This window comes from Chelonia mydas, chromosome 2, assembly GCF_015237465.2.
Source record: "Chelonia mydas isolate rCheMyd1 chromosome 2, rCheMyd1.pri.v2, whole genome shotgun sequence".
NCBI classification, from domain to species: domain Eukaryota; kingdom Metazoa; phylum Chordata; order Testudines; family Cheloniidae; genus Chelonia; species Chelonia mydas.
Genome location: NC_057850.1, coordinates 242188655 through 242214550, shown reverse-complemented (window position 1 = coordinate 242214550; position 25896 = coordinate 242188655). Strand labels below are relative to the sequence as shown.

The 25896-nt window shown below is 38.4% G+C and overlaps 1 protein-coding gene across 2 annotated transcripts in view; it reads right to left on the bottom strand.

Moving 5' to 3' along the window:
- Nucleotides 1-270: 270 nt before the first annotated feature.
- PTPRN2 (protein tyrosine phosphatase receptor type N2) overlaps nt 271-25896 on the bottom strand; it is a 989298-nt gene continuing 963672 nt past the window's right edge. For both annotated transcript variants that reach the window (XM_037891071.2, XM_043541551.1), the window contains 3 exons: nt 23999-24063; nt 8670-8743; nt 271-2060 (listed from right to left, as the gene is read on the bottom strand). In XM_037891071.2, coding sequence (XP_037746999.1) covers nt 1989-2060; nt 8670-8743; nt 23999-24063 — 211 coding nt within the window. In that variant the 3' untranslated portion in view covers nt 271-1988. The remainder of the gene's footprint in view (nt 2061-8669; nt 8744-23998; nt 24064-25896) is intronic.

Here is a 25896-nt window from a genome sequence, read left to right as displayed (position 1 = left end):
AAGGAGTCCTGTTAAACCTAAATTATCAAATGAAAAAGGCAATTTTCTCATTCATACCCCATTAGTTTGTTTAGTTATTGCTAGGAAAGCTCTAAAATACTTACGCCATAAAATAAACATGTGGCTTAATATACAGTATGTGTACTTAAGAGGACGATGGCATCTGCAGTAACTGCTCTATGCTGCCAGGGTAATGGGATGCACAAATTAAGCAGTAGCAGCGCACACTGAGAAGAGTGTACAAAAACATACATAGAAAAGTAACACATCTGGCGCTTTTTGAAATAACTCTTTAATCACCAAAAAGAAGAAATCACCAACATCCATACCTACAACACAAAATTGCAACATGTTATTTAATTCCAACAGGTGCCTGTCGCCTCTCTTTTAGCAAAACTGCAATGCTATTTTTTAAACAATTCATTGACTAGAGATTTACAAAAGACCCCAAAATTAAAACCATTGATATATTTTGCAATTCTGAAATCAAACTCTTAACCTGGCACAATTAAAAGCATACAATACTTTCAAGTAATTTTGAAAAAATATAAACTTGGAAACTACAACCATGTTAGGTAACATTTTCAAAAGCATCTACAGGGCCTAAGTCCCATTTTCAAAAAGGAATTACTCTTAGGAGCCTAAGTCACTTCACTTTTGAAAATGTTACCCATAGTCCCTCATTCGAATAAATCAAAGTGTTTCTATCAGCAGTTTTAATTTCCCCCCAAAAATAAAACAATGAAAAATGTGGGTGTGTTTAAACAAAGTTACATCACTGGATCATTTACAGACATACTTTCGCATCACTTTGCAACAGTAGGTATAAGAATTTAGAGCACAAGAAGCTTAGAAATTCTACCTACATTTCTTCATCCCATAATAATGAATTAAAATGATATGTATCATTTAGAATGGGGAAAGAACAGAAATATTGCAGAGAGCTGCAACCAATGTCTGGATGGAGACAAATTCATACAATGTAGATTGAAAACTTTTGTTTCAGCCAGGAATGCCTGGAATGCATTTGCTGAAATATCCTTTCTGGTCTAAAAAGAATGGTAAGAACACTGTTTGGGGGTGGGGGTGGTGGTGGGGAAATAATGCCAAAATATAAAGAAGCTCCCATTCTCCCCAGTAATCCTATAAAATCAACAATCTGCTTTCATAACAGCTCAGGCCATTCATCCAGCTGCTATCTGGGGCCTACAACTCACTTCTTGAGGTTAGACTATCCCACTTCTTTTCTACTAGGCCAGTGGTACATAAGTAGTGTTGTTGTGCTCTTTATACATTGGGTTCCCATTAATGTGACCGACTTGTTCTCTGCAGTTGTGACAACTGTGCAGGCCTATTTACTTATAGCTCAGATTTTCTCCCATTCATTGCACAAAGCTGAAAAGTAAACAACAGTTAAGAAAACATTCGCTTGCCAAAGCCCAGCATGAAAAGGCGCAGCCTCTTTATGCAAGAGGCCAGACCTGTGTTTACTAACACACACAGCATTGTTTCATGATCTTGCTTGGTATTGTGTAAGAACAATCCTGGTCCTTTTCAGGCCCCCTGCTCTTCTTATTCAGCCTCTGAGAAGTTACAAAATATAACAGAACACTGTGTTTTCTGAGAATATATTGACTGCACTAATTACCCACAATACTGTATATTTGCTATTAAGAACATGAACGTGTGCTTTCAAAATGTGAAATTCAGGGCTCTGAGGGTGTGAAAGGAATTAGATGGATTGTTCTGTCACTTAATCCGAGGCTTCAAGGTATCTTTTTTTAAATTTTAAGAAACAGAAGCAGAATACACATTTTAACTGTTGAACTTTTACTGGCTATAGAAGTTTGTAAGGACCCTATTACTATGTGGATACAATAGAAGATACACAGTTAAGGTCAGGTCACGGTTTCCAAAAACATTCACAGGGACTGAGAATAAGGAAATGAGCGATGGATCCTCAGGGAACCTCAAGGAGATGGAACCGCTCATTGTGGAAGTGCCTTGAGTATTGCATTCACTTCCTCTGCAACCGCTGTCAATGCAAACTCAAACTGCTCCTGTAGAGAGAACAAATACACAGTCTGAATAATAAAACAAAACATTCCAGGAAGGAAGCCTGGTGCACTATTCATTTGTGAAGCATCCTCAAAATATTATTAAAAATATGAATATGCAAGACGAACTGCACTTTTCAATGGAAAGGAACGAAATGTTCTGAGATTACTGGTGCAATATACAACATTTGACAGGATCTTACAACTCACAGTCATCTTAACAGAGAAAAATGCAGATAGCAGAAACCAAGAAGCACTTGTTATTACAGCTGGATATTAGCATACAATGACATACAACTGCATGGTCAGAAAGGTCTGTGAGCAACTGATCACTATCCACTTCCATCTGACAGATGAAAATGGTTAAATATCCATGACTGACGTGTGGGAATGGGTGGGGCACTGGAGACAGGGCTCCTTCGCTTCCTTAACCCAGCATTTCCAGACAATAGCAACTACAGTAAATCTTTCCTCACATTATGCATACTGTAAGAAAACAAGGATTGTAACATTTTGATTTTTCAGCACACAGTGCCTGGAACAAATTACCAAGCATTCTTCAATCACTACCTGTCATTTAAAAACATGGGAGTATCTGTCTGAAAGGAGCTTTTCTTTGTTACTGATTTTACAGTAAACACAACTGCCAAAATTACTAAAATCAGTTCTGTACTGGATTATTTTTGTAGATTTGCCTTCCAAATATTGATGTGACCTTGTCTTGAGAGATTAGATGAAATCACAACCAAAAGTGGGAAGGCTGCAGGCATATACACCTGCCTTATAAAAAGCACACACCTAGCACATTCTAGTCTCAGATAAGGACAGAGAAGTTTCATTTCCCCAAGATTAGTGGGTGTGAAGACACTGGGATACAGTAAGACAGTTTATGAGAGAGAGAGAAATTTTAGTATCTATTTTCTAAGCAAACTATTTTGCTAAGAAATTTAGTTTACTAAAATGTTGGAATCTGCATCTACTTTTTTTTTTTTACGTTAAAAATCTTTTTATATTTGACAGTCCAGTCTGTTCACACAAAAAGGAGTCACGAGTTGTGCGGAATGAATTGTGAATCTGCTCAAAGTATTCTAAAGTTTTATTTCACATTTTGCATATGTTTCAAATAATCTAAAGCACCCCAGAGTTTCAAACAGACACTGGAAAGGTTCAAGTAAATACAATATTTCAAAAAGAAAAAGGAGTACTTGTGGCACCTTAGAGACTAATCAATTTATTTGAGCATAATGAAGTGAGCTGTAGCTCACGAAAGCTTATGCTCAAATAAACTGGTTAGTCTCTACAGTGCCAGAAGTACTTCTTTTCTTTTTGTGAATACAGACTTAACACGGCTGTTACTCTGAACCTACAATATTTCAGGCGACATTTCTTGTGGCTGCTTTGAGGATCACTCTTTGAAGGGGAGGATGAACTGGGAACAAAGGGGGAAGGCAGGAGGAGAACTGAAAGAATGTGCAGGCCAGCTGCACTCAGATACCACATGAATGAGCATGGTTTAAGAACCTGCATAGAACAGAACAGAACAGAATTGGGCCAGAAAGCCAGGGTTGTTGGAGAAGGACTGTGACCATAGCTCAGATGTGTTCTGCACAATATGGATTGGAACCACCACTGCAAATATCTCTATTCGTTAGGGTAAGATCTGTCTCCACAGGAGAGGGAAGTCCCAAATTCAGGTATCCTCTAGCCCCCTGGTTTTGACTACGTGACAAGTGCTGCACAGTGGGCTTGAAGTCCACAGACTATACGAGCCAATGCAGCAGAGGCTCATGGCCCCTGAAAATGGACAGCCCCCAAGGTGATTACTGAAGATTGGACTAAGGATATTGTGAAAGTAGAATGAATTATATTGAAATTATAATTCATTAAAGAAATGCTGCTTGAAGAGTTTGTTGAAATATAGTTGTCAGGAAGAGAAACATTAAGGAGTGTGAGACAATGGGTCCTCAAACTAATTAACTTAGAGCTCCTTCTGAGCTAGGAGACTGGTAAACGTTAGTATGCAAATAAGATATGTATGTATATTTGTCAGTTTCTGCTTCCTTTTGTCTCCTATGTTAAATTGGCTTTGGCTTATCTGTATAAATAAGTTAGCTTGAGCTTTTGCAGAAGGCTCACATATATCTGGGTGCACTGGCAAAGCGCTTTGCTAATAAACAAAGTGGTCTGACAAATTCAGTGAGTCTTGAATCTGACTTTGACAATATGCAATTGCATTTTGTCTCCCACAGTACTCCACCCCACGTGGAAAGCTGGTGGAAGGATTGAAGGCTAGGAGAAGTCACAGCTAATAGAGCTAACTGGAGGATGACCATTCAGGTTCATATCAACTGTCGAGGTTTTCGAATTTGTTTTCATTCCACTCTGGAACTAAAACAAAACCTTTTGAACTTTTTACAAAAATGGGATTGTATCAAAATGTCCATTTTCTCTAATGATGCAAATGTTGAAATGTCTGAGAGACAGAAGCCTGGTGGTCAGGATGTGGGAGACGCAAGGTCAAATCCCTGTTCTCCCTGATTCAAAGCAGAATTTTTCATCCTAGCTCTCTCTGATTCAGGCATTTGACTGGACTTCCACTTTCCAGGTGCTCTAATTACCAGGCTAAGAACATGAGTATCTCTATCTCTCCCCCAAAAAATGTTTGGGTTTTGACAAAACAACATATTTCAACAAAAATTCATGACACTGAAAATGTTTCAACCGGCTATTTCAGACTCCACCGAGAATACAAGATGACTTGTACTTCATCACTTCAGTGTCAGACTTCTACACCCTCACCCCATATATTGTAGAGCCAATGCCTACATTGACTAGACAACCCTATCGTGACATAGCTAAGGACACAGTTCGTGGATAGGAATGGGGTGGGAGGATTAGAATAATTTCTCAGATACATCTGAGATCACGTGCAGTCAGCCTGGCAACATCTATAGCCAAACTAGCACACACGTGCAACTTCAGGATTGGATCCTCCAATTTTGTATTAGCTATCAATCAACCCAAGAGAGTGATGGCTTACCATTGCTACGCATGGAAGGATGATGTTCAGATACAGAAGCTACCCCATGACTTGTGGCATAACCGCCAACATATGATTTGTCTTCCTGGATTAAAGTAAAATCTGAAGTGCTGGTGGCCACCCAGGAGAAGCAGGAATGGGATGCTAGTGCTGATACAGCACACTGAATTCATACGAGGGTAGCATGAGCAGCAGAAGGCCAAGAGTGGGAAGCAAGAAAGGGCATTCCACCTGGACATGCATTTGTAGGGGCACACGTGAACATAGCACATAATTCTACCTATTCAGAACAAATTACTCTGCTACAGGAGAACCGAACGTGAAGACCAAGGGCCAGAGATGGAGCTTTGGAGATTACTTCAATAGAGCTACACCAAGTTATACTACCTGAGGATTCGGACCTTAATTACTGAGGCAACTTAACCTACAAGCATACTCCTGAGACTCTAGGGTTAAAATCAACCGTACTGCAGTGAAAGGGATGGTACGAGTGATGCGCAGCACTGTTTCCCGAGCACAGGGCTAGGTCTATCAGGCACAGCGAACTCAAAATGCTATAGCTTCCACGGATGCCCATGGCTAATCTTTAGAGAGCAAAACTACCTAACCTACTTCCCCCACACCTTTAAGTATAACCTCCTACATCTAGATAACATGAACTTTACTCTTAGCAATGTTTAAGGGACTCATTCTGTTAACCTATATTCAGCTGTGCTACAATCAACATGTGTTACAGCTCAATACAAGACTGAATGAGTAGAGCTGAGCCTGGATGGGCAAACTTGGGGTAAAGATCAGAGCTGGAAAGGGATTTTGGTTTTATCTCTAATGCAGAGGCAGTATAACTCCAGTATCTTAGAAAAAGCGTAATACAATTGTGTTTAATTTTGATTCCAAGTAAAAACTGGAAAGAAAACTACTGGTTATGTGTTATATGTGAGACAGCAAAGAGAAAGGAAAAAAGAATTTTCTCATCCCAAAAGAATATACTCATTCATTACTCTTTCATGTCACATGTGACATTTCAACAATATTTTGTGATTCCCCCTGAAAAAACAAAACCACAAAACCTTCATTGTACCCATCAGAAACACAGAATGATAATTTTATATATGTTTATTATATACCGTGTTTTTGAATAAAAGATTGTTTCTTATAGACAATATGTTGCTAACAAATCATTCACACAATTATTGAAAATGTGGAGCACTGTCTGCTGGAAATGCAATGACATTGCTGAAGTAACTCAGTGCGTATTTGCCTAGGGACATTCTGTAATTGGCATTTCTAACCTGATTTTTAATCCATTGTTTTAAATTACTTCAAGAGCCTGATATTCCTTATTTGTATTCAGCTGGGAAAGCACAAGGGCTTGTTTAAATATAAATAAATAAATCTCTGAGGACAACATAGCACTGGCATGTAACCAGATATTTACGATCTGCAATATGCTAGCTTGAATAAGTGATTTCGGGCAGTTCTGAGAAGATGATAATGGTGGAGGGAGAGACAAGAAAGATGAGCAGTATTTCATATTAGATCAACGCATCAGATTAATTTTATTTATGAAGGTTCTCCAGGTACACATTTTAAGGGGAGAACACCATACTGAAGTGTAACTATCAGTGAGATTTCCATGTGATCAGCTGATCAAGCCCAGAGAAGTTTACATTCTAGTTTCCTACTCTGTAGATTAGGAACTTTTTTGTTGTTGTTGTTGTTGAGGGTAACATACCCTTCTATATCAACAGAAAGGAATGCCAGAGTAAGGATTCAACAGAAAGACTGACATGTATAGGGGGTGCACTGACAGCATGTGTCAGGATTTACATTTCCTATAGGAATCAAATACATGATCAGTTAGATTCTGTTATTGCTTTTTCTAATTTGAAAATTAGAGTAGAAGACGACTTTGTGATACAGTAGAACTTCAGAGTTATTTAAACCAGAGTTACGAACGGACTGGTTGACCACACACACCTCATCTGGAACTGTAAGTATGCAATCGGGGAACAGAAATGGAAAAAAAGCAAATACTGTACAGAACTGTTAAATGTAAACTGCTAAAAAAGGGAAAGTCTAAAAAAAAAGATTTGTCAAGGGAAGGAAACTGTTTCTGTGCTTGTTTCATTTAAATTAAGATGGTTAAAAGCATTTTTCTTCTGCAAAGTTTCAAAGCTCTATTAAGTCAGTGTTCAGTCGTAAACATTTGAAACAACGACTATATTTTGTTCAGAGTTATGAACAACTTCCATTTACGAGGTGTTTGTAACTCTGAGGTTCTACCGTACTTTGCACCTCACTTGCAGATAAAGATTGGACAACTTCAAGTACCCAATAAGCATCATTCTGCCTCCACCTGATGAAATGACACAAAAATATCCCTGACAGTTCTCCAACACCAGTTTTCCCAGGTTAGATATGGAACAGAAATGAATGGGATTGGGAGGAATCCATTACTTCCTCAAGAAAAGTTATGAAACAGTGTCTGGTACAGAAAACCATCTGTTCCACAACTACCCAGCAGCAACTTTCACTTCCCATATGTTGAAGGTATTTCCATCAGTACCTACTTAATCGTGGGACCCTGTCATATCATTGCTCTTTGTTGTCCATCTACCTACATTGTAAGCTCCAGACGGGGACCAACAAAACCATGCCACTTTCTGCCCATGTCATGTATAGATATCTATTTAGTTGGTCTCCCCATCGTGAATGAGATTCCTCAATGTCATATACAACAACACACTTTAATTTCATCATTGCAGCTGTTAACAAGCAGCAAGTGAGGATAACCCAAGGTATTTTTCCATCTTTTATCAACGTTACTTACAGCAGCAGCACAAAGATGAATTTCAAGTTTGAGATGCATAGAAACATAACACTTTTCTTTGTAAATTGATGACTCTGTTGCACATTGTTCCCATTAAACAACTAAATGATATTTTATTGCACTTCACCAGAAGATACAAACGTAGCCTACCATGCCATAGGTATATAAAAGAACAGACAGCAAGCGTTTAAAAGGAAGCACAGGGTTTCAACCATCATGTGTGAAAAACAAATTATTTCAGAAACAGGCCTGTGTACTGTTACTCCCCTTTAAAGGGCTTGATTTCCTCCTGAACCATTTCCTGTAAGCTGAAACTTTTTCAGCATAAAAACTGAATGCAGCAGTTATGGTCTTAAGTGATTTGGAACCTTTGGTTTACATATCGCATGATACTGAACTGCAAATACTCTAAGAAAATAATCTGCCCTTGAAGATTAGAGCAAGAACTTTTTTTTAGCATGCATTTTCTTTAATAGACTATAGATTGCTGTCTTGACTGTCTTTCATATATGTTAATCAAGATAGATGTGGAAGATGTTACAAGAAAAGAGCAGTAAACATCAAAGAAAGTAGCCTAGATAAATCTTCAGCATAAATAAGCCACAGTTGGTAGGGAACCAGAGTAATCAGCTAGCGACTTGTGTAAAATTAGGTCATGCCCTTTCTCTTCTGTCATGAAAATAACTACAGTGAAATACCTTTAATGTATTTAAAATCCCAGTGGATGTTTTGACAGTACCTTTGTCTGGACCATGCCTGGTCTCTGGTCCCTCAAGTGCTCCAGGGTAGCAGCAATATCAATCTCTTTAGCACCTGTAACAAACCACAAAACTGGGATGAGTTCAGAGCAAAAGATAATACATGCTGTATCTGTCAATCTCCTGCTATCGGGTTCCCTTTAGGCGAACAGTCCAATTGAAAATTATTACATCCATCCCTCAGCAGACTAGGCAGACAGCTGCAATTTTTGTGTTCATAAAGGAAAAAAAAATAAGAGGAAAAGGCAGTTTTGATTAGCATTAATTCAAGAAAACCCGGAGAAAAACAAATTCTTAAGAGATGCCCAGACAGATACTTCCCAACAGCAGAACATATTTATTAGAAACTACAGGCCCATCCTGGCAATGCTTATTGCTGTAAGTTGCCCCATTGCCGGTGCAGGGGATATGCATGGTTTAAGCTCTAAGCATTTACCATGATCAGTTCTATCACATTTTAAAAAGGTCTCAAAGCCAACTGCAGTCAGGTTTATGCTAATATAAACAGCATGAACATCCTCTTTAAGAGAGATACTCCCACAGTTCCCCTCAATAGCACCTTTTCAGGAAAATTCACACTCAAAACACTCAAGAAAGGCAATTTAAAACAAACAGTTTAATTTTGTTTTAATGTGGGGAAAATACCAAGAAAATCTTTAAAAACAAATCACCAAGGCTAAGAAAATATATCACTTTGTAACGTCTTCCTGAAAACGAGCATTTCCGTATCTGTATCAGAAATAGACCTTTATTCATACAATGGGCGTAGCAAGGACAGCTCAAAGGTTGCCACCTGGGATCTCTACATATTACATGGGACTTTACATGAGATATTTGATGATAAAGTAGGAAGATAGTTAAGACAAAAATAAAGATCTCCTCAAAAAACCAAAAGAAAAGAAAGACACTTCACAAAAGTGTAATAAATAAAATAAAATAATAATATCACATCTCAACCACAGCTGATGCAGCTAGAATTTCCATGGAAAGCATCAATTCAGGTGAGGATTGCACCACAGAAAACGACAAACAACTGTTGCCCTTGTCTGCAGAACCGGAGCACCTTTTTAACAATCTGAGTATTTAATTTTAATGGGAACAGTGTAACTTAATCCACACCCACACAGTGAAGGAGGGATTTTCAAAGTTTCACCTTTAGCTACAGTGGGGGAAGAGTTAGGCTGATGCTGTACTTTTTTCAAAATCCCACCTATAATTTTTATAAAGGATGGCAGCCTCTGTGCCTAGGCATTAAGATTAAAATGTCAAGGTAACCCAAGGGGGGAAAAGGTTTGCGCAGGAACCCAATGATACTGTTCAATGTTCAGGCAGACTTCCATACCCCCTTTTATGAAAATGTCAATGTCAGGCAAAAGTTGATTTTACAATACACATTTTTCAAACCTCTTGAGAATCAACATTCAGAAAAATCTTAAAAGTGCATTAAATAAGCCACTGAGCTCCTTCCTTTCTATTGTACAGATTATGGTGCTGAACAGGGTGCTAATACACGATCATCAACAGGACTACAGCCCTGCTAGTGTGCACGATGTCTGGTCATAAGGTCCTGATTCAGCAAAGCGGTTAAGCACCTGAGTAGTACCACTGGACTAGTGATCTTAAAGTTAAGCTCGTGTTTAAGTGTTTTGCTGAATCTGAGCATAAGTGCTTGGAAGATCTGACTTCGTTTGGCGTTCAGCGTATCAATCATTACGAATCATAGACTATGTTAGCTGATGGAGGAGGGAAGATAATGAAGGTAGATCAGACAGGGTACCCCCTTGCCTTCCCCAATACACACACACATTACTACCTGCTCAAGCTACCCTTACAGGCATTGGAGAAAAGAGAAAATGTTTTGCAGCTCTTAAAAAAAAATAAAATAAAAAACCAAAACCCCACCATGACTGGGAAATGCTCAGAGACTATGGTAATGGGGCCTACATAAATGCCCCAAGAGACTAATCAACTGAACATAGTGCTGCAAAATTGGGCTGCTGCTTTGAAAGAAAATGCGTGGAACAAGAAAATTCGGAGCAGAAGATGAGATCTATGGCAAGAGGTAACCCTGGTAGTTTCTCTCTACATGAGCAAACCTCCTCCCTCCCAAACACTACCACACCTTTCACATCTATTCCCTCATTGTACCAAACCCAAAATAAACATATCTCACTATTCCTCTAATGAAACGCAGTGTGATAAGGGCTTTTTCTATTCTAAATATGCCAGATTGGTAGCATATTACATAAGCTCCACTATATTGTGTGGTTTCAGAGTATCAGCCGTGTTAGTCTGTATTCGCAAAAAAAAAAAAGGAGGACTTGTGACACCTTACAGACTAACAAATTTATCTGAGCATAAGCTTTCTTGAGCTACAGCTCACTTCATATTGTGTGTTGGTCTATGGAATAGCTTAAGTCACAATTCTAGACTAAGGAGGAGATTTTCAAAGGCATAAACACCCAACTCACATTCAGAATCGAGGGGAGTTGGATGTCTAACTTCCTTGTGTCTATTTGACTATGTCTTCCTAATTGCTTTAGTGGCACACATGACATAAATTCATGGTCTTCATCACTTTGAGGTTTTCCATTTCCACCTGGAAGTGCAGAACAGTGACATAATAGACAGCATTTTTCATCCTGGAGCACACAAAAGCACTTTACATACAGCATCACTGCTATGCAGACATCCCTGGGAAAGGAGGCATTGTAGTTGGAGAAAGGGAAATCTTATCTAGGGACACTAGGTCAAAATCCATACACAGTGTGCTGCCATGGAAACCTTCACATCCACACAGAGCTGAAAGGACTACACATTTTTATAGTTCTCATCTGAACGGCTCACACACAAGGTACAGGTAACTCAATTTATCTACAGTGGAAAAAGGAAGAGCTGAGTCAGCCCTATCAGGACTTGAACCTATGACTCCAAGGACACCTAAATATTGCAAATGTTTTGCTTAGGCCATTAACCCATCCCCTCTACCAACAGATAAAAATACCAGTATGCTGTCTGTGGAAACAATGTATATCGTATAGGAAAGGGTAAAAAGTACTGCCTCAAATCCAGCCACAGATAACTGGAAAGGAGAAAGCAGAATATGTCAATAAGGTAAGGTTTTGTGCCTGCTTGTCTAAAACACATATCCCTCTGTCATATAATGCCATTGGCTTCAGGAAATAAAGTTAAAAGGGCAATGTCTAAACTGGATAAAGAATTTACTTTTCTCCTATGACTACATTTTATCTCATAACCAAGGTCTTCCATGAAATAAATATGGTCCCTGCTTGCCATAGGCTGCCTTTTAGTAAGAGATTTCTGTGTTTGTTTTATATGTATCTAAGAGCAAAATTTACTGTGAGATTGAGTAGCTGCTGTCGTAATAGCAGCAGTAATCTGAGAGGTGAATTTGTAAGCATTTTTACAGAATACACCTTAGCTTCTGTCATCCCTATTTACACTGAGCAGTACCTGACTCTCACTGAACTCAGTAGGACCACACATCATACATCAATACTCAATAAAGTGGGCAGAATCCGGCATTTGGTAATTAACAATAACATTTTTAAAAGATCAAGGCATTTACAGTGAGCGGTCAAACAACCCACATCAGAAAATGTTAGCAGCCTAAACAGAGAGAAAACATGAAAAGACGCAAGTTGAATTATATTTTGCCCCAAGGAGAGAAACAGTTTCTGAAGTTTTGGGTCAACCCTCCTCCTCCACCTCCTGCTCCTCCCCTGGGCAGCAATGTAGGAATTGGCACTAAGGAGCTGGCGCTCCTGATTAGCAGCCTCCAAAGGGTTAAATGTTTGGCCTGCAGAGAGTCACATCAGTAGACTATCCAGTAATACAATAAATAACAGACATGAGTTAATCAAGATCCACTGCAATAGGCTGTCTGAGGGTCGCACTGGCAACTCCCAGTATCTCAACGAACAGTATATTAATATTACTTATACGACTAATGCCCAGAGGCCCCAGTCAGTATTGGGGTCCCAGTGTGTCAGGCACTATACAAACACCTAAAATGCAAGCCCTGATAACGGCAGCATTTCTTTAGAGGGAAGTTTGTAAACAACTAAAACATGACTTTATTTATTACACAATATCCTCACACATGCTTACACTGAAGGCAAGGGCAAAAGCCCTATAATGGGTCCAGGATCTTCACTGAGCTAACCATCTGTGTTACACTAAGGAGCACATTCGTGCTGGGAACCACTTTCAGATATATCAGCAAATGCTCTAGAAAAAGACAAAAATTGGGTAAACTATACGTGAATTTATTCACAAAGAACATTAAAGGGTGGGTTGGGGTATTAGTTAAGGACTCATGAAAGCTGGGTTCAACTCCTGGCTCAGAGATTTCCTGTGTGACCTTGGGTAAATCATTTACTCTACCCTGTGGCCTCACTTCATCATCTATAAAAAGGAATACTACTTCTCTCTCACACAGGGGTATACTGAGGATAAAATCCAGAGCTGCTTTCAGGGGTGGACAATCAAAGTGATAGACCTGGATGCCAACTTTCAGTGGGCACCATGCCAGGGGTGGGGTATGGAAACATCTTCCACCTTGGCTGGCAAAATACCTAGGGTTGTTTCTGATAAAATCCATTCATGGTTGAGAGGTGCTCAGTTAGTACAGTGATGAGGGCAAGATAATCTATATTACTGTTTAAATAGTTGTGACATTGGGGTGTGAGGTTACAAACATGGGATTATTGGGACTTCCATTGTATCCTTAAGGAGGATGAGATGAGCTGTGTGAAAATAAGCTCTCATCCAAATAGAAAAAAATGGAATACTAAAGGAAATATGGAAAATGACCTGTCATATGCACTTCTTTTTGTGCCACATAGGTGTTCAATTTCATCCCTGTGAGCTATTCCCTCTCTAATGTATCTTTTTATATTTACTAAATAATAAAGATTTTGTATTAGTTCTTGAAGGGCAAAGGGTCTTGTTAGGTCAGATTAAAACCTGTTTTATTAAAATCTCCAAGGAAACAGTCCCGAAGAGCCCGTAGGTCAGTTCTTTTCAATGATATTGCTAGAAGCCGAAAGAGGTACAATTAATACTTGTAAGACGCTGCTGATTGGCAGCCTTTGCTGTACTTTGCTGTATTTGCAGTCTGTCAGGCATGCCATGAAAGAATCATTTTGGAGTAGCATGTTTTAATCTTATGAAATAGTGAAAAATAGTATACGCGAAAAAACTCTTAAGGACAGAGGTATGACAGCAATGAAAGTCAGATGTCCGATCACAGTGTGTGTATATATACTGGGAGAATATTGCCAGGTCACTTGATCATTAGTGTTGATGGCACCCCAGCCATAACTCCAACTCCATCTATGATCCTCATTGGACAAAGGCTAAAAGACACCATTGCCAGCCATAAAAGACTCTGCAGGGAGGAAGTGAGATCTCTTCTTTCTTCCTTATCCTGTTTTGTCTCAAATGCAAGTGAAATAAAATACACTTGTAAACAATGTTTGGAGTACAAACATTTTTTTAAACTGAAGGTGATGGATAGAAACTGTAAATATTTAAGCAATTCTCATTTGCTGTAACTGCTAGAGGTCTGTTACTGGCTGCGAGGGTCACTTAATGTCATGACATAAAAAACAGAGAGAAGCCTCAGCAAAGAGTTAGTGAAGCTGCAACACTTTTGAGGAGGAACTCCCCACCCCTACAACCATTTTTAAGGTTAATGCAGGAGATCATAGATACAAACTGGAGTTTTCAGTGAAAGACAGTTATCCCACTCTTTTGCAGAAAGTGGATTCCAGTGTGTGTATTTGGGGATGGGAATAAGAATAAATAGGTTAAATCTAAGAGTTTGTCTCCACTTTTTGTGGATCGATGCTGCAGCGATCGATTCACCGGGGGTTGATTCAGCAGGTCTAGTGAAGACCCACGAAATCGACCACTGATCACTCTCCCATCCACTCTGGTACTCCACAGGAACGAGAAGAGTAAGGGGAGTCAATGGGAGAGTGTCTCCTAACGACATAGTCTAGTGCGGTCCCCGTTAAGTAGATCTAAGCTCTGTCAACTTGAGTTACGCTACTAATGTAACTCAAATTGAGTAGTTTAGATCGACTTTCCTCCATAGTGTAGACCTGCCCTAAGGGACATAGTCACTTTTTCAACCCAGACAGAAATACATTTTACTCTAACCCTATTAGAAACTTTCCACCCCAGTCAATATATACACAAGATTTTTTTAAAAAAAAATCCACAATCAATCTCTGTTTTTCACAATTAACAGGAAAAGTATGCATGTACACAGTGAAAAGAACATTAAATCACAATAATGAAAAAAGAGAAAATATTTCAAAATTTTAATAAGACATATTACTATGCCATATAATAATACTATATACACACAATTTTTATGAATATTAGATAATATTGTATATTGAATTTATCATGCATTCTGAAGGAAAATGATTGAAGTTATCAAGTTTCAGAGTAACAGCTGTGTTAGTCCATATCCTCAAAAAGAACAGGAGTTCTTGTGGCACCTTAGAGACTAACACATTTATTTGAGCATAGCCCACGAAAGCTTATGCTCAAGTAAATTTGTTAGTCTCTAAGGTGCCACAAGTACTCCTGTTCTTTTCGAAGTTATCAAGTACAGGTCAGCTTGTACATCCCATGTATAATTGTCTGGGGTAGATGGAATCTACAACCAGCCAGAGCAACCTAAATTACTACATTTTCAACAGTCTTGTAGGGCTTGAGATTCTGTACTGGCATGTCAATTTTAAGCCAATATCCTTTGTCACTGCAGAAGAATAAGTAACTGCAGAGATAAAATTTGTGTAAATTTTTCATTGACTACTAGAGCAAACTCTGCCCTACACAGTCTATTGACAGCACGAAAATGCAGAAACCAATCATCACTAATTGGACTAAAGGGGTGCTGATTTCTACTAAGCTGTCATAAATATAAGGGGAAGGGTAACGACCTTTCTGTATACAGTGCTATAAAATCCCCCCTGGCCAGAGGCAACATCATGTTACCTGTAAAGGGTTAAGAAGCTCAGCTAACCTGGCTGGCACCTGACCCAAAGGACCAATAAAGGGACAAGATACTTTCAAATCTTGGGGGCTGGTGAGGCTTTTGTTGTGCTCTTTGTTTATGTGGTGGTTCTCTCTTGGACTGAGAGAGGTCAGACAGAAATCCATCTTCTCCAACCCATCCTAATCCAAGTCTCCAATATTGCAAACAGTATAGGTAAGCCAGGCAAGGTGGATTAGTTTATCTTTTGTTTTACGTGAATTTTCCCTGTGTTAAGAGGGAAGTTTATTCCTGTTTTCTGTAACTTTAAGGTTTTGCCCAGAGGGGGATCCTCTGTGTTTTGAATCTGAATACCCTATAAAATATTTTCCATCCTGATTTTACAGAGATGATTTTTACCTTTTTTTTTTTTTTAATAAAATCCTTCTTTTAAGAACCTGACTGATTTTTCCATTGTTCCAAGATCCAGGGGTTTGGGTCTTTGATGATTTTATAACAAATTGGTTAGGATATTATTCTCAAGCCTCCCCAGGAAAGAGGGTGTAGGGTTTGGGGGGATATTTTGGGGGAAGTCGTCTCCAAGTGGTCTCTTTCCCTGTTCTTTGTTTAAAACGCTTGGTGGTGGCAGCATACTGTTCAAGGCCAAAACACAGTTTGTACCTTGGGGAAGTTTTTAACGTAAGAATAAGCTTTCATGCGGGTCCCCACATCTGTACCCTAGAGTTCAGAGTGGGGAAAGAACCCTGACATAAGCCAAGGGAATTCTACTCTTAGCAGGACTGGGTTTATTTTAACATTTAGATTCCCACTCAGTGGGAATTGATGGTCCTCTGCTTTTTACAAGATTCCATCCTAGCTATTGTACTTGAAAAGAGGATGCAGGTAATAGAGGATTTCTTTTAAAACCCATAATGACACCTGTATGATTAATGTTATGGTCACACTAACAGGTACTGCTACATATAACCCTTTCAAACTAACATATGAGCATCAACTATGACCACTGTAGCATTCCATTCACACATTCCCATATACATGCAATACAAAGGGATACTGGCTTTGGCAACTCTAAGTCAAATTTATACAGGGGATTCTATGACCCCCACCTTAGCTCTTCCACAGTGTCACAATTCTGGACAATCCACCGTTTCCAGCACCTGTGCCAGAAGCTGTAGGCTAGTCACCTGGAAGACAATTGTTGAATCAAGTGCAGTTTTGAAAATGCCACTCAGTGCTGTGTTTAATGGTTTGCTCAAAGAAATCTGCTCCTTCTTGAATCCCCATATGGGAGTGTGCACATGTATGTTACATAGACTGGTGTTGAGATCCAGCTGGCCCATATGGGTCTTTCAAATTGCAAGATCTATATTTATTTTACTCTAGTTTTCTATTGCGAGTACATTAGCTAGTGGTATAGCATTCATTAGATACTACACAGAATGAACTGAGGAAAATATGCAACAATTCTGGACAAGTCTTTAATAAAAGGTAGCCTTCTATAAGAGTCACAATGGGATTGGTTTAAGATTGCGCAGAAATTATGCTTTAGTGTCATAACCTACATTGTAACTTTAAGGGACAGAGACTTCCATCTGGTCAATTAAACACTTCTCTTGAAATCCATCTATGGATTGACTGCATAAGATTAACTGTAAAAATGTAGTTCTTCACTCTGTATTTACCTCGTTTTCTAAATGTTTGCCCAGCTGCTTATTGAACTGATAGCACACCATTGTATGGCTGGCTTTTTTCAGTTTGTTTCATATTCTAACCTATCCTTTGTGTGAAGAAATGCCGCCCAAATTCCTTATGTGCTTGTCTCCTCCTCAGCTCCAGTCAATGACCTCTTGTTTTCAAATTAGTTACTATCTCAAGCTGCTTACTGACATCAATACATTCCTTTCATGATCTTCCAAAGCTCTATGGGGACCCCCTTAGTTTTTCTTTTCCCAAGATATAGTCCATGTCTGATCAATCTTTCTTCACGATTCATGTGCCTCACATTCTGAATAATTAGGATTGCTCTCTACCATACTTTCAGTCCCAATACCGTCCTACAGAGCAACTTCTGTGAACATATACTCCAAAGTATTTAAAAAGAAAAAAAAAATCACATCAATAACTTGTTTGCCTTTTGTTTATAACCTCTATGCATCATAAGGGAAACTATCAGCACAATCAGTCCTCAGAATATGCTATGGGAAATATAAACCAGCATCACTTTCCCAGTGAGCTCTCACTCATTTTTCAGTAGAAGCTTGCTGGAATGTTCAAGTTTTTCATAGGTTTTTGTTTTAATTTGTTATTAATGGATTACTTTACAGCACCAATCAGCCATTCCAAAAATGTATACATGTAATGCTACTCATCGAAATGTGTTATTTAAAAACAGAAATTTATACAATTAAAATGTGCTTTTAAGTTGTTTGCTCTAAGTAGCACAAGTTCGCCTTTCTTGGAAGGCTCTACCATTAAAAAAATTGACCTAGACATCCACTGTGCACTTTTGCCTGTGGCTTGGGGCAAAGCTCCCTTTGTGGTCAATTATGTGGTAGGAAAGCATGCAACAAGCAATATTGCTTAATTGTGTTCCTTAGGTAATTCGGTGTCAGTTACATTACATAAAACGAACTCGCAGAACTGCCCTGGTTAATATACAATATGTATACATGGATGCAAAGAACTGTCTTCATAAAAAGACTGAAGAAGAGATGAAGAAGAAACCTGAAGAATTCTGTGCAAGTTTGAAAGCTTCTCTCTCTCATCAGCAGAAGTCAGTTCAATAAAAGCTATTAACTCAGCCACCTTGCCTCTTCATAAAAAGCACCAGTAACATTTCAGACATTATGCAATCACAATTATTGCTAATACTTGGGGCCAGGTTGTGGAGAATACAAAAGTGCAGATACCAAAACCTAGAACTTTGCTTTACTGACCTTAATTTTTTCCTAAGATAATTTTCCAGATCTAACTAACTGGATACAGAATTCAAGGCTTCGCTATACAATGGATTCAAATCTAGAAGACAAAATAAACAAACAAATCCCAGCTACCCATTTTAAAACTCAGAATTTTTCTGCCCTAAATTTTCCACAGGAATTCCATCACTTTCTAGTCCCACTTCACAGCCTCTGAAATATCAAACAAATAATAAGATGACAATCTTCTCTCTAAACCATATTTAGTCTGTCAACTATGGTAATAAAACATTCTGTAAATTCTGTGTTTACAGTGGAAACTGGCTCCTAGAACTAAATCTTCTCTCATTTACCCCAGTATAAATCCAGACTAACTGCACAGAAGTCCAGGAAGTTGATCCAAATTTACATCATTGTAACTGGAAAACAGAATTTGACTTAATCTTTATACAGGGACATAAAAATTAATAGATTAAATCCAATTTAAAATACTAATGTGTACAAGTATTATCTTTTACACAAGCTTCTTTTTAGTGGCGGTGACCTGTCTATTTTATTATGCTCGTTAGATCTGTGTTATGAATAAGCAAAAGGCCCTAGTGAAAAGGGATCTGGTTAGCTAAATACTTTGGCATATTGCTATTGGTAATGATGAGTCACAAGAGGAACTAAGGAATCCTTCTAGCTTTCACATTTGGAAGAGGTTTCACTGAGTTTGGCTATGCTACATCCAATCTTTATGCTGTATTCTCAGGTTCTGAAATTTATAATGTATTTCAATAGAATTTGATAACTCATATTTTCCCTCCTCTAAATTCCAATCGCTTCAATTAGTATCCAAAATTCAAATAATTATTTGCACTATGAAGACCTCTCAGAAGAGGAAAACAAAACTGGAAATCTCATATAATTTTCCTTCAGATTCGTTCCTTCCTTCATCATGCCAGAGAACACTCCAGTAATAGTCTCTTGTAGTACTTCAGTACTTGTGCTCACTACCAGAATGAAGAAGGGCAGAAAAGAAAGATGAGGAAGGGAAGAATGCTGAAGTTCTTCTGTGTTTCAAAAAAGAAAAAGCCCAAGCAGTTCAGGTTTGGTGTGGTTTTGGGGGGAAGTTCAGATGGATTATTTTATCTAAGACAGCTTACCCAGCTCTGTGGAAAAAAAGCTAAACAAAATCTTGCTGAATGTATTAATGTGAACATATGAATGAAGAATGTTAAAATTCATAACAGGAAATTGCCGCTGAAATGCACTGTAGCAAGCATTCTCTAATCATCAAAAGACCATGAACTGTCATTTTCTTCCCCCATTCAACCACTGAAAGTGCACACTGATTTCAAAGGAAACCTCTAAACTTTTCACTCAGGAACAAAGCTTGGACTAAAATGTGCATCTGGGAACTGAAAAGGTGGTATTACCCGGGCACTTTTCTGTAACACTCTTAAAATTCCATTGTTCATTGAAATGGAAGATCATCATTTAGAGGTGTCAAGTCCTAGTGCCTTCAGTAAGGCTAGACTTGAGGCACCACTCAAGTCAATGGGAATGTTGCTATTGATTTCAATGGTAGCAGGATTAGACCCTTGTTAGGACACTGCTCTGCATAAGGAATAATATAACCAATAACTGTAGCAAAAGTACCAGGATGGCAAAGCATAGCACTGAAGCTAGTGGAACTGTTAAATATAAGAATAAACTTAACTGTAAAACTTTTTCACTGACCCCATGCTAGAGGAATAATTTGGACATTTAGATACAACTGATTTGTGACTGCAGAGCATAAAACCAAAGTTGAATAGACTGCTTGTGTTGAAAATTTGGTACAGAATGGATATCAATGTCATTTGTCTTAACTATTCCAATTTTATACAATTAGATTCTTTAACATGGCATCTTACACTAATGGATCTTACAATGCACAGATAAGCCACTATGTTTATAATAAAGAGTATACCATAATTCATTACAGACAGACAGCCCAACAGGAAATCCTTCATGATGATATGCAAAGCCAAAGGGGCTCCAAAAATGCATGCTGAAGTTGTTTGAATAACAATGGCAACCGGGGGACTGGAATGTGTTTACTCAGCATAGTGCTTCCCCCAGCATCATGAGATCTTTTCACATGCCCTGCTCACTACTCAAACACAAAATGCAGGAGGAAATCCTTAACATTTATGACGAAAGTATTCTGGCAGAACCATTTCTGTGATCACAGTGTTAGCTTCAGTGTTCCCATACAACCACAACTGAAGTGCACTAGAATAGTGTGGGAGTTTTTTGGGGTGTGTGTGGGTTTTGAGGTTGACTTGGCAAATGTTGTATCACTGTTTGTGAAGTTGTATCACTTATCATGTAATATGAAATCCTTACCAATTGATTTCTGCTGCCATAAATTTGAATAATTTAAATAACTGATTGTTTGCTTTAAGTGTATAAAACAGTATAGTTTAGTGCAACTCTGACCAGCTGTAGTAGCAGTAGATCTGAATTTATAACATATTTTAACAGATGTATCAGCACTAATTTACTATGTGATTAGGAGTGAAAATTTTAAACGACAAAAGCATTTACAGTTAAATGCCAAAAAGAAATCATTTCAAATGTAGAAAAGTAAATCATTACATGAAAAAGAAACACCCTTTTCTAAATCTGCCCTATTAAAAATCCCACTAAAGAGCCAAAGCATTTTATTGATTGTTTTCTACTTTCCCACTGCTGAAACTAAATAGTCCTCTATTTACATTGATTTAAAAATGTATTATTGTCTACTTTCTAATAAACCAGACAGTGGAACAAGAACTCAAATTATTCTAAGTTTATTCTTAAAAGTCCTTTTTTTTGGGGGGGAGGGGAGGGGGAAGACTGAATCCTTAATCCTTAAAAGCCTTTTTGAAAGAAATGTTAGTAGATGCTGGCCTTGCAGCTGGGCCCAGATTGAAAGTGCACTTACATTTTTCTGTTTAGAACTGAAGGACTCTAAACTTAGTGCTAACGCTCCACATAAAAGCTTTGGAAATGGCATTCTTTGGTACTCGTGCAATTCATTCTTTAAGAAAAGGAAATGGAAAGAAAGATTTCATGTCCAGGGCTTCAGGCCTTTGATCATTTGATGAACATTGGATCCTCAACCTGGGCCTCAAACTTCTCAGGCCAGACAAAGAAGGCCTAGGCCTCACAGACTGGGCCTAGATTCCTGTCAGAACAAAACCTTTGGCTGCCTCACAGTGTGACAGCCTGGGAAAGGCCCACCTCAGCAGGGTTGAGATGCCCGCTTTGCCCTTTGATCTTTCATTTAAACTACAGCCAAAGCACCAGGTCAGAGGATTTCAAATTGCACACCCCCATTGGCAGAGGGGAGCAGGTCAAGAACAAAATGGGGGTGACCAATCTAAAAAGCCCTGTGACTCCTTTCTTTGGCCAGTTTCACATGACTTGTCTTGTATTGTGCAACACTAAGCCCACACTTAAAATGGAATTTGACATTACATGGTACAATGGAGTCAATAAATGGCATTCTTTAGTGCTCTTACAACAAAGTCAACCCTTCCTTAAGTGGTTGAAAGCCTGAAGCTAGAAAATATTTCTCATTTATTTCTCTATGTGAACAAATTTCATATATTTTAAATCTAGTTTTCATCACATCCTCTCTTGGCTGATGGCTGAAATGAGTATAACTAATATTTAATGGATGTGTACATCAGTTTTATCATGTATCGCAGCTATTATTTGGAGAGATGAAGTTGCCACTTGAAATATAAATGTACCAAATAGCTGAAATTCTTACATATTCTTTCACAAAACACAAATACACTTTCCAATGAGACTGGAAAAAATCATCTCATTTTGCTGGAGAATTTTCAGTCTGGGACTTGGCATAAAGCAGGCACACAACTTCTTTTCACATCAATAGCAAATTCCACATGATGCTCAAGGGCACAAAACATAGCCCTTTGTGTGTGTGTTTGATGAGACATGTTAACAGTCAGAAACAGGGGAGAAGAAATGTCAAACTCCTGTATCTGAAGGAATGGAATGTCATTATTTCTGGGACATGACAATTTCAGAAGCGAGAGAAAGATTGCAAAACATGGATTTTATTTTTAAACTATGTATAGGAAGCTGACTAAGATTAAACAGTTCATTGAATTAACTAATGTTGGTACAGTGATTAGAAGACAAAATGCTAAATATGATTTCTACATGTACATGTCAGCTAATCTGCATTATCATTTTCTTGTGAAGTGAAAACTCACATACACACAGGGCAAGATTGTGACTGACCATAGCACTAGCTTCAAAAAAGGGATGCAGAAAGACAGTGATGAGAAGGCAGAAGATTGCTATTTATTTATTTCTGAAAGTGCGAGGTGCTGTACAAACACAAAGGAAGACATATTCCCTACCCCTAAAAACCTTACACTGTAAGACTATAAAACAGACAGACAGAAATGAAGTGGAAGTAAAGTGTTGATTGACCAAGTCCTTATAAAATAGGGTAGGGCTTTAAAACTGTGCAGCATTGGCTTGTCTCTGCTCCCACTGAGGTAAATGGCTAATGCTGAGCACTTTTGAAACTCCCAACTATTACACTTTTAACACAGTGGGTTATTTACTTTATTTTATTGTCTATTTATCAGACAGTGACTATCTCCATGTACCCCAGCATTTCCCATAATCAAATAAGTTACTGGGGGAATAAAAAGAAAGTACTGCATCCTTCCCGAGGGGAATCCACAGACTTTTTTTTTTTAAATATATAACAATGTTGATTACTTATGATTTTCAGCTGTGCAGCTAAAACCCTTTATAGAAAGGTGCATTTCACAGATGGGCAAAATGGCGGCACAGGGAAGTTAAGTGACCTGTCCAAGGTCTGGCAAACAGACAATGGCAGAGCCGAGAACAGAATGCCGGTCAGCCAACTCCCGTTCCATTCCATTGCCACATCAACTGAAATACCATCTCAAAATTGTGTTTAAACTACTGCTGTGTAGGTGAGAAGTGCCTGTACAATCCACTGAAAGGAATCAATTTACTGATTAGACAACACTAAATATTTATCATATAGTTCAAAGCTTTTTTTTTTAGCTGTAATACATATTTAAAATAATAAAATTAAAGCTACAAATCCTGCCTCTTCCAACAGCATACATGTCTAGGCTCCATTCATGAACAGCCTTTTTTTTTTAAATCACTACAAGCACTGAAAATAAACTTAAGATCATTCAGTAAAGGGTACAATTTGCCTCTAATTTATTCTTGGGCCTTCTGTGAATATTTCTCTGTGTGTTACTATGGTAACCACCACATCTTTCAGCACTGAGAAAGCCACAAGCTTTTTGATTCTCACCTTTGGCCATTTTATTGAGAACCATGTCAATTAGAATGTAGGTTCCACTTCTTCCTGCACCATCACTGCCAACAGAAAGGGAGAAAGAAAAAACCATCAATGAACATCTAGACTCGAGAAAGAGAAAGGCAGCTATCATTATTTTTATACTGTGTCATACAAGGGGAAGAGAGGATAAATGGGGAGGGAAACAAGAGTAAGAGGAGAGGGAGAGAAAGCTTGCAATGGCTTTAATTAACACAAGCTGTTCATGTAGCATTAACTATTGTTCTACATGGATAGCAGGATTTTGTTTTATAGAGCAAAAGATGTGTTTATTTAAAAAAATAATTAAACAGCAGTCAAAGGGTCAGTAATCCTAGAACAGGCAGCCATTTCTATGCACCAAGTGTTCACATAACAAGCGTATGGAATCTTGTATCCAAGATCAAAAATCATACAACAGGACAGTCACACGAGAGCTGGGGAAGAGAACAGCATCAACAATCCTCCAAAAATGACTGCTAACTCTATTTGTACTTGAGCAGCTAGGTTAGTCTGCATATGGACAGAGTGGTGCATTTCCCTTTCAGTTACTTTCCACTCTCCTTGACTCCGATCCAAGAACTTAGAATATTTTATTACTTAAGGATCAAATTTTTTCTTCACCAAGAAATAGGATACTAGACATTTGGACTTGAAAAATGTCTCTCTATTGATTTCTTCTCTCACCCGCCTTGTTTAATTCTGCCTCAGTTGCAATGAGTGGGGAGAATATTATCATGTGATTTCTAAAAAATATCTTTAACCTTAGGATATTTCCAATCCTCCCTTGGAGATGCCTGATCAAGCCTTGTGAGGAAGCAAAGCTCCCTAATCTGAATGCAGCTTGTGTTCCTGTCAGGGAGCAGCTTGTAATTGGCAGCGTGATGTTCTTTTATGGTTGCTGTTAGCAAACATAATTAAGACTTTAAGTAATAGACTTTTTTCACTTTCCGCCCCAATATTTCTAAAAATGGGTATATGTGACCAGTTGATTAGTCATTTTTTTATCAACTAAGTTATTTCTAGTGATAGGTCACTTTGTCTACAGTATTACTAAGGAGGAAAAATGCAACACTGTAATGCACTTATAAATTCCATTTACACATAGGCTATGAAACTACATCTTTGATAAGCCTCCACTGATGGGAGAAGTTTGATCTGTATCATTTACTAGAACAATTTTTGCAGAGAGGCGGCCAGTGCTACTAAGCTCTCTCTCTCTCTCTTTACCGCATGCCCGATTCCTGACTGTGAAGGAAACAAAGAAACAGAGTCTTATTAATTCATCCAAATAGTGAGTGACAATGTAGTGGCCAGACCTAATAAAACATGAACTGCTAGGCTGAATGTTAGAGACATTTTCATCTATTAGATTCATAGAAGGCCGGCAAAAAATTTAAAGGACAGATCTTTCTACATTATATTCCTTCCTTCTTGGACCTCCTTAGTGAGACACAGGCTCCACTCCATACTGTGCACCACACAATGTGTTATATGATCCTGTCCCTCCATAATGATCTCAGCAGGCTTGTGACACATGCAAAATATGCTGCCCTTCTCCCCCACTAACATGGAGGAGCACATAGTAAGCTATGTGGTGTTTCCTTCCAGTGTTATGATCTTTCCCCTGATCTTCCTGTCCACAAAAGAAAGGAAGTGGCTAAAGAATGAGAGCATGGCATTCACTATATAACATTGCCCCTACAGCTACAAAACCTAATATTTACATTATTACTTTAAGTTTTGTAGTGAGCCTTCGAACTGCTCTCATTTACATTCACCATACTGGCAGGCCTAAAGGGAATTTATGTTTAGAAGGTTTAAGCTTACTGCCCAACCAGCGGGCAGTTTTCCCCATCCCATTTCCTCTCATC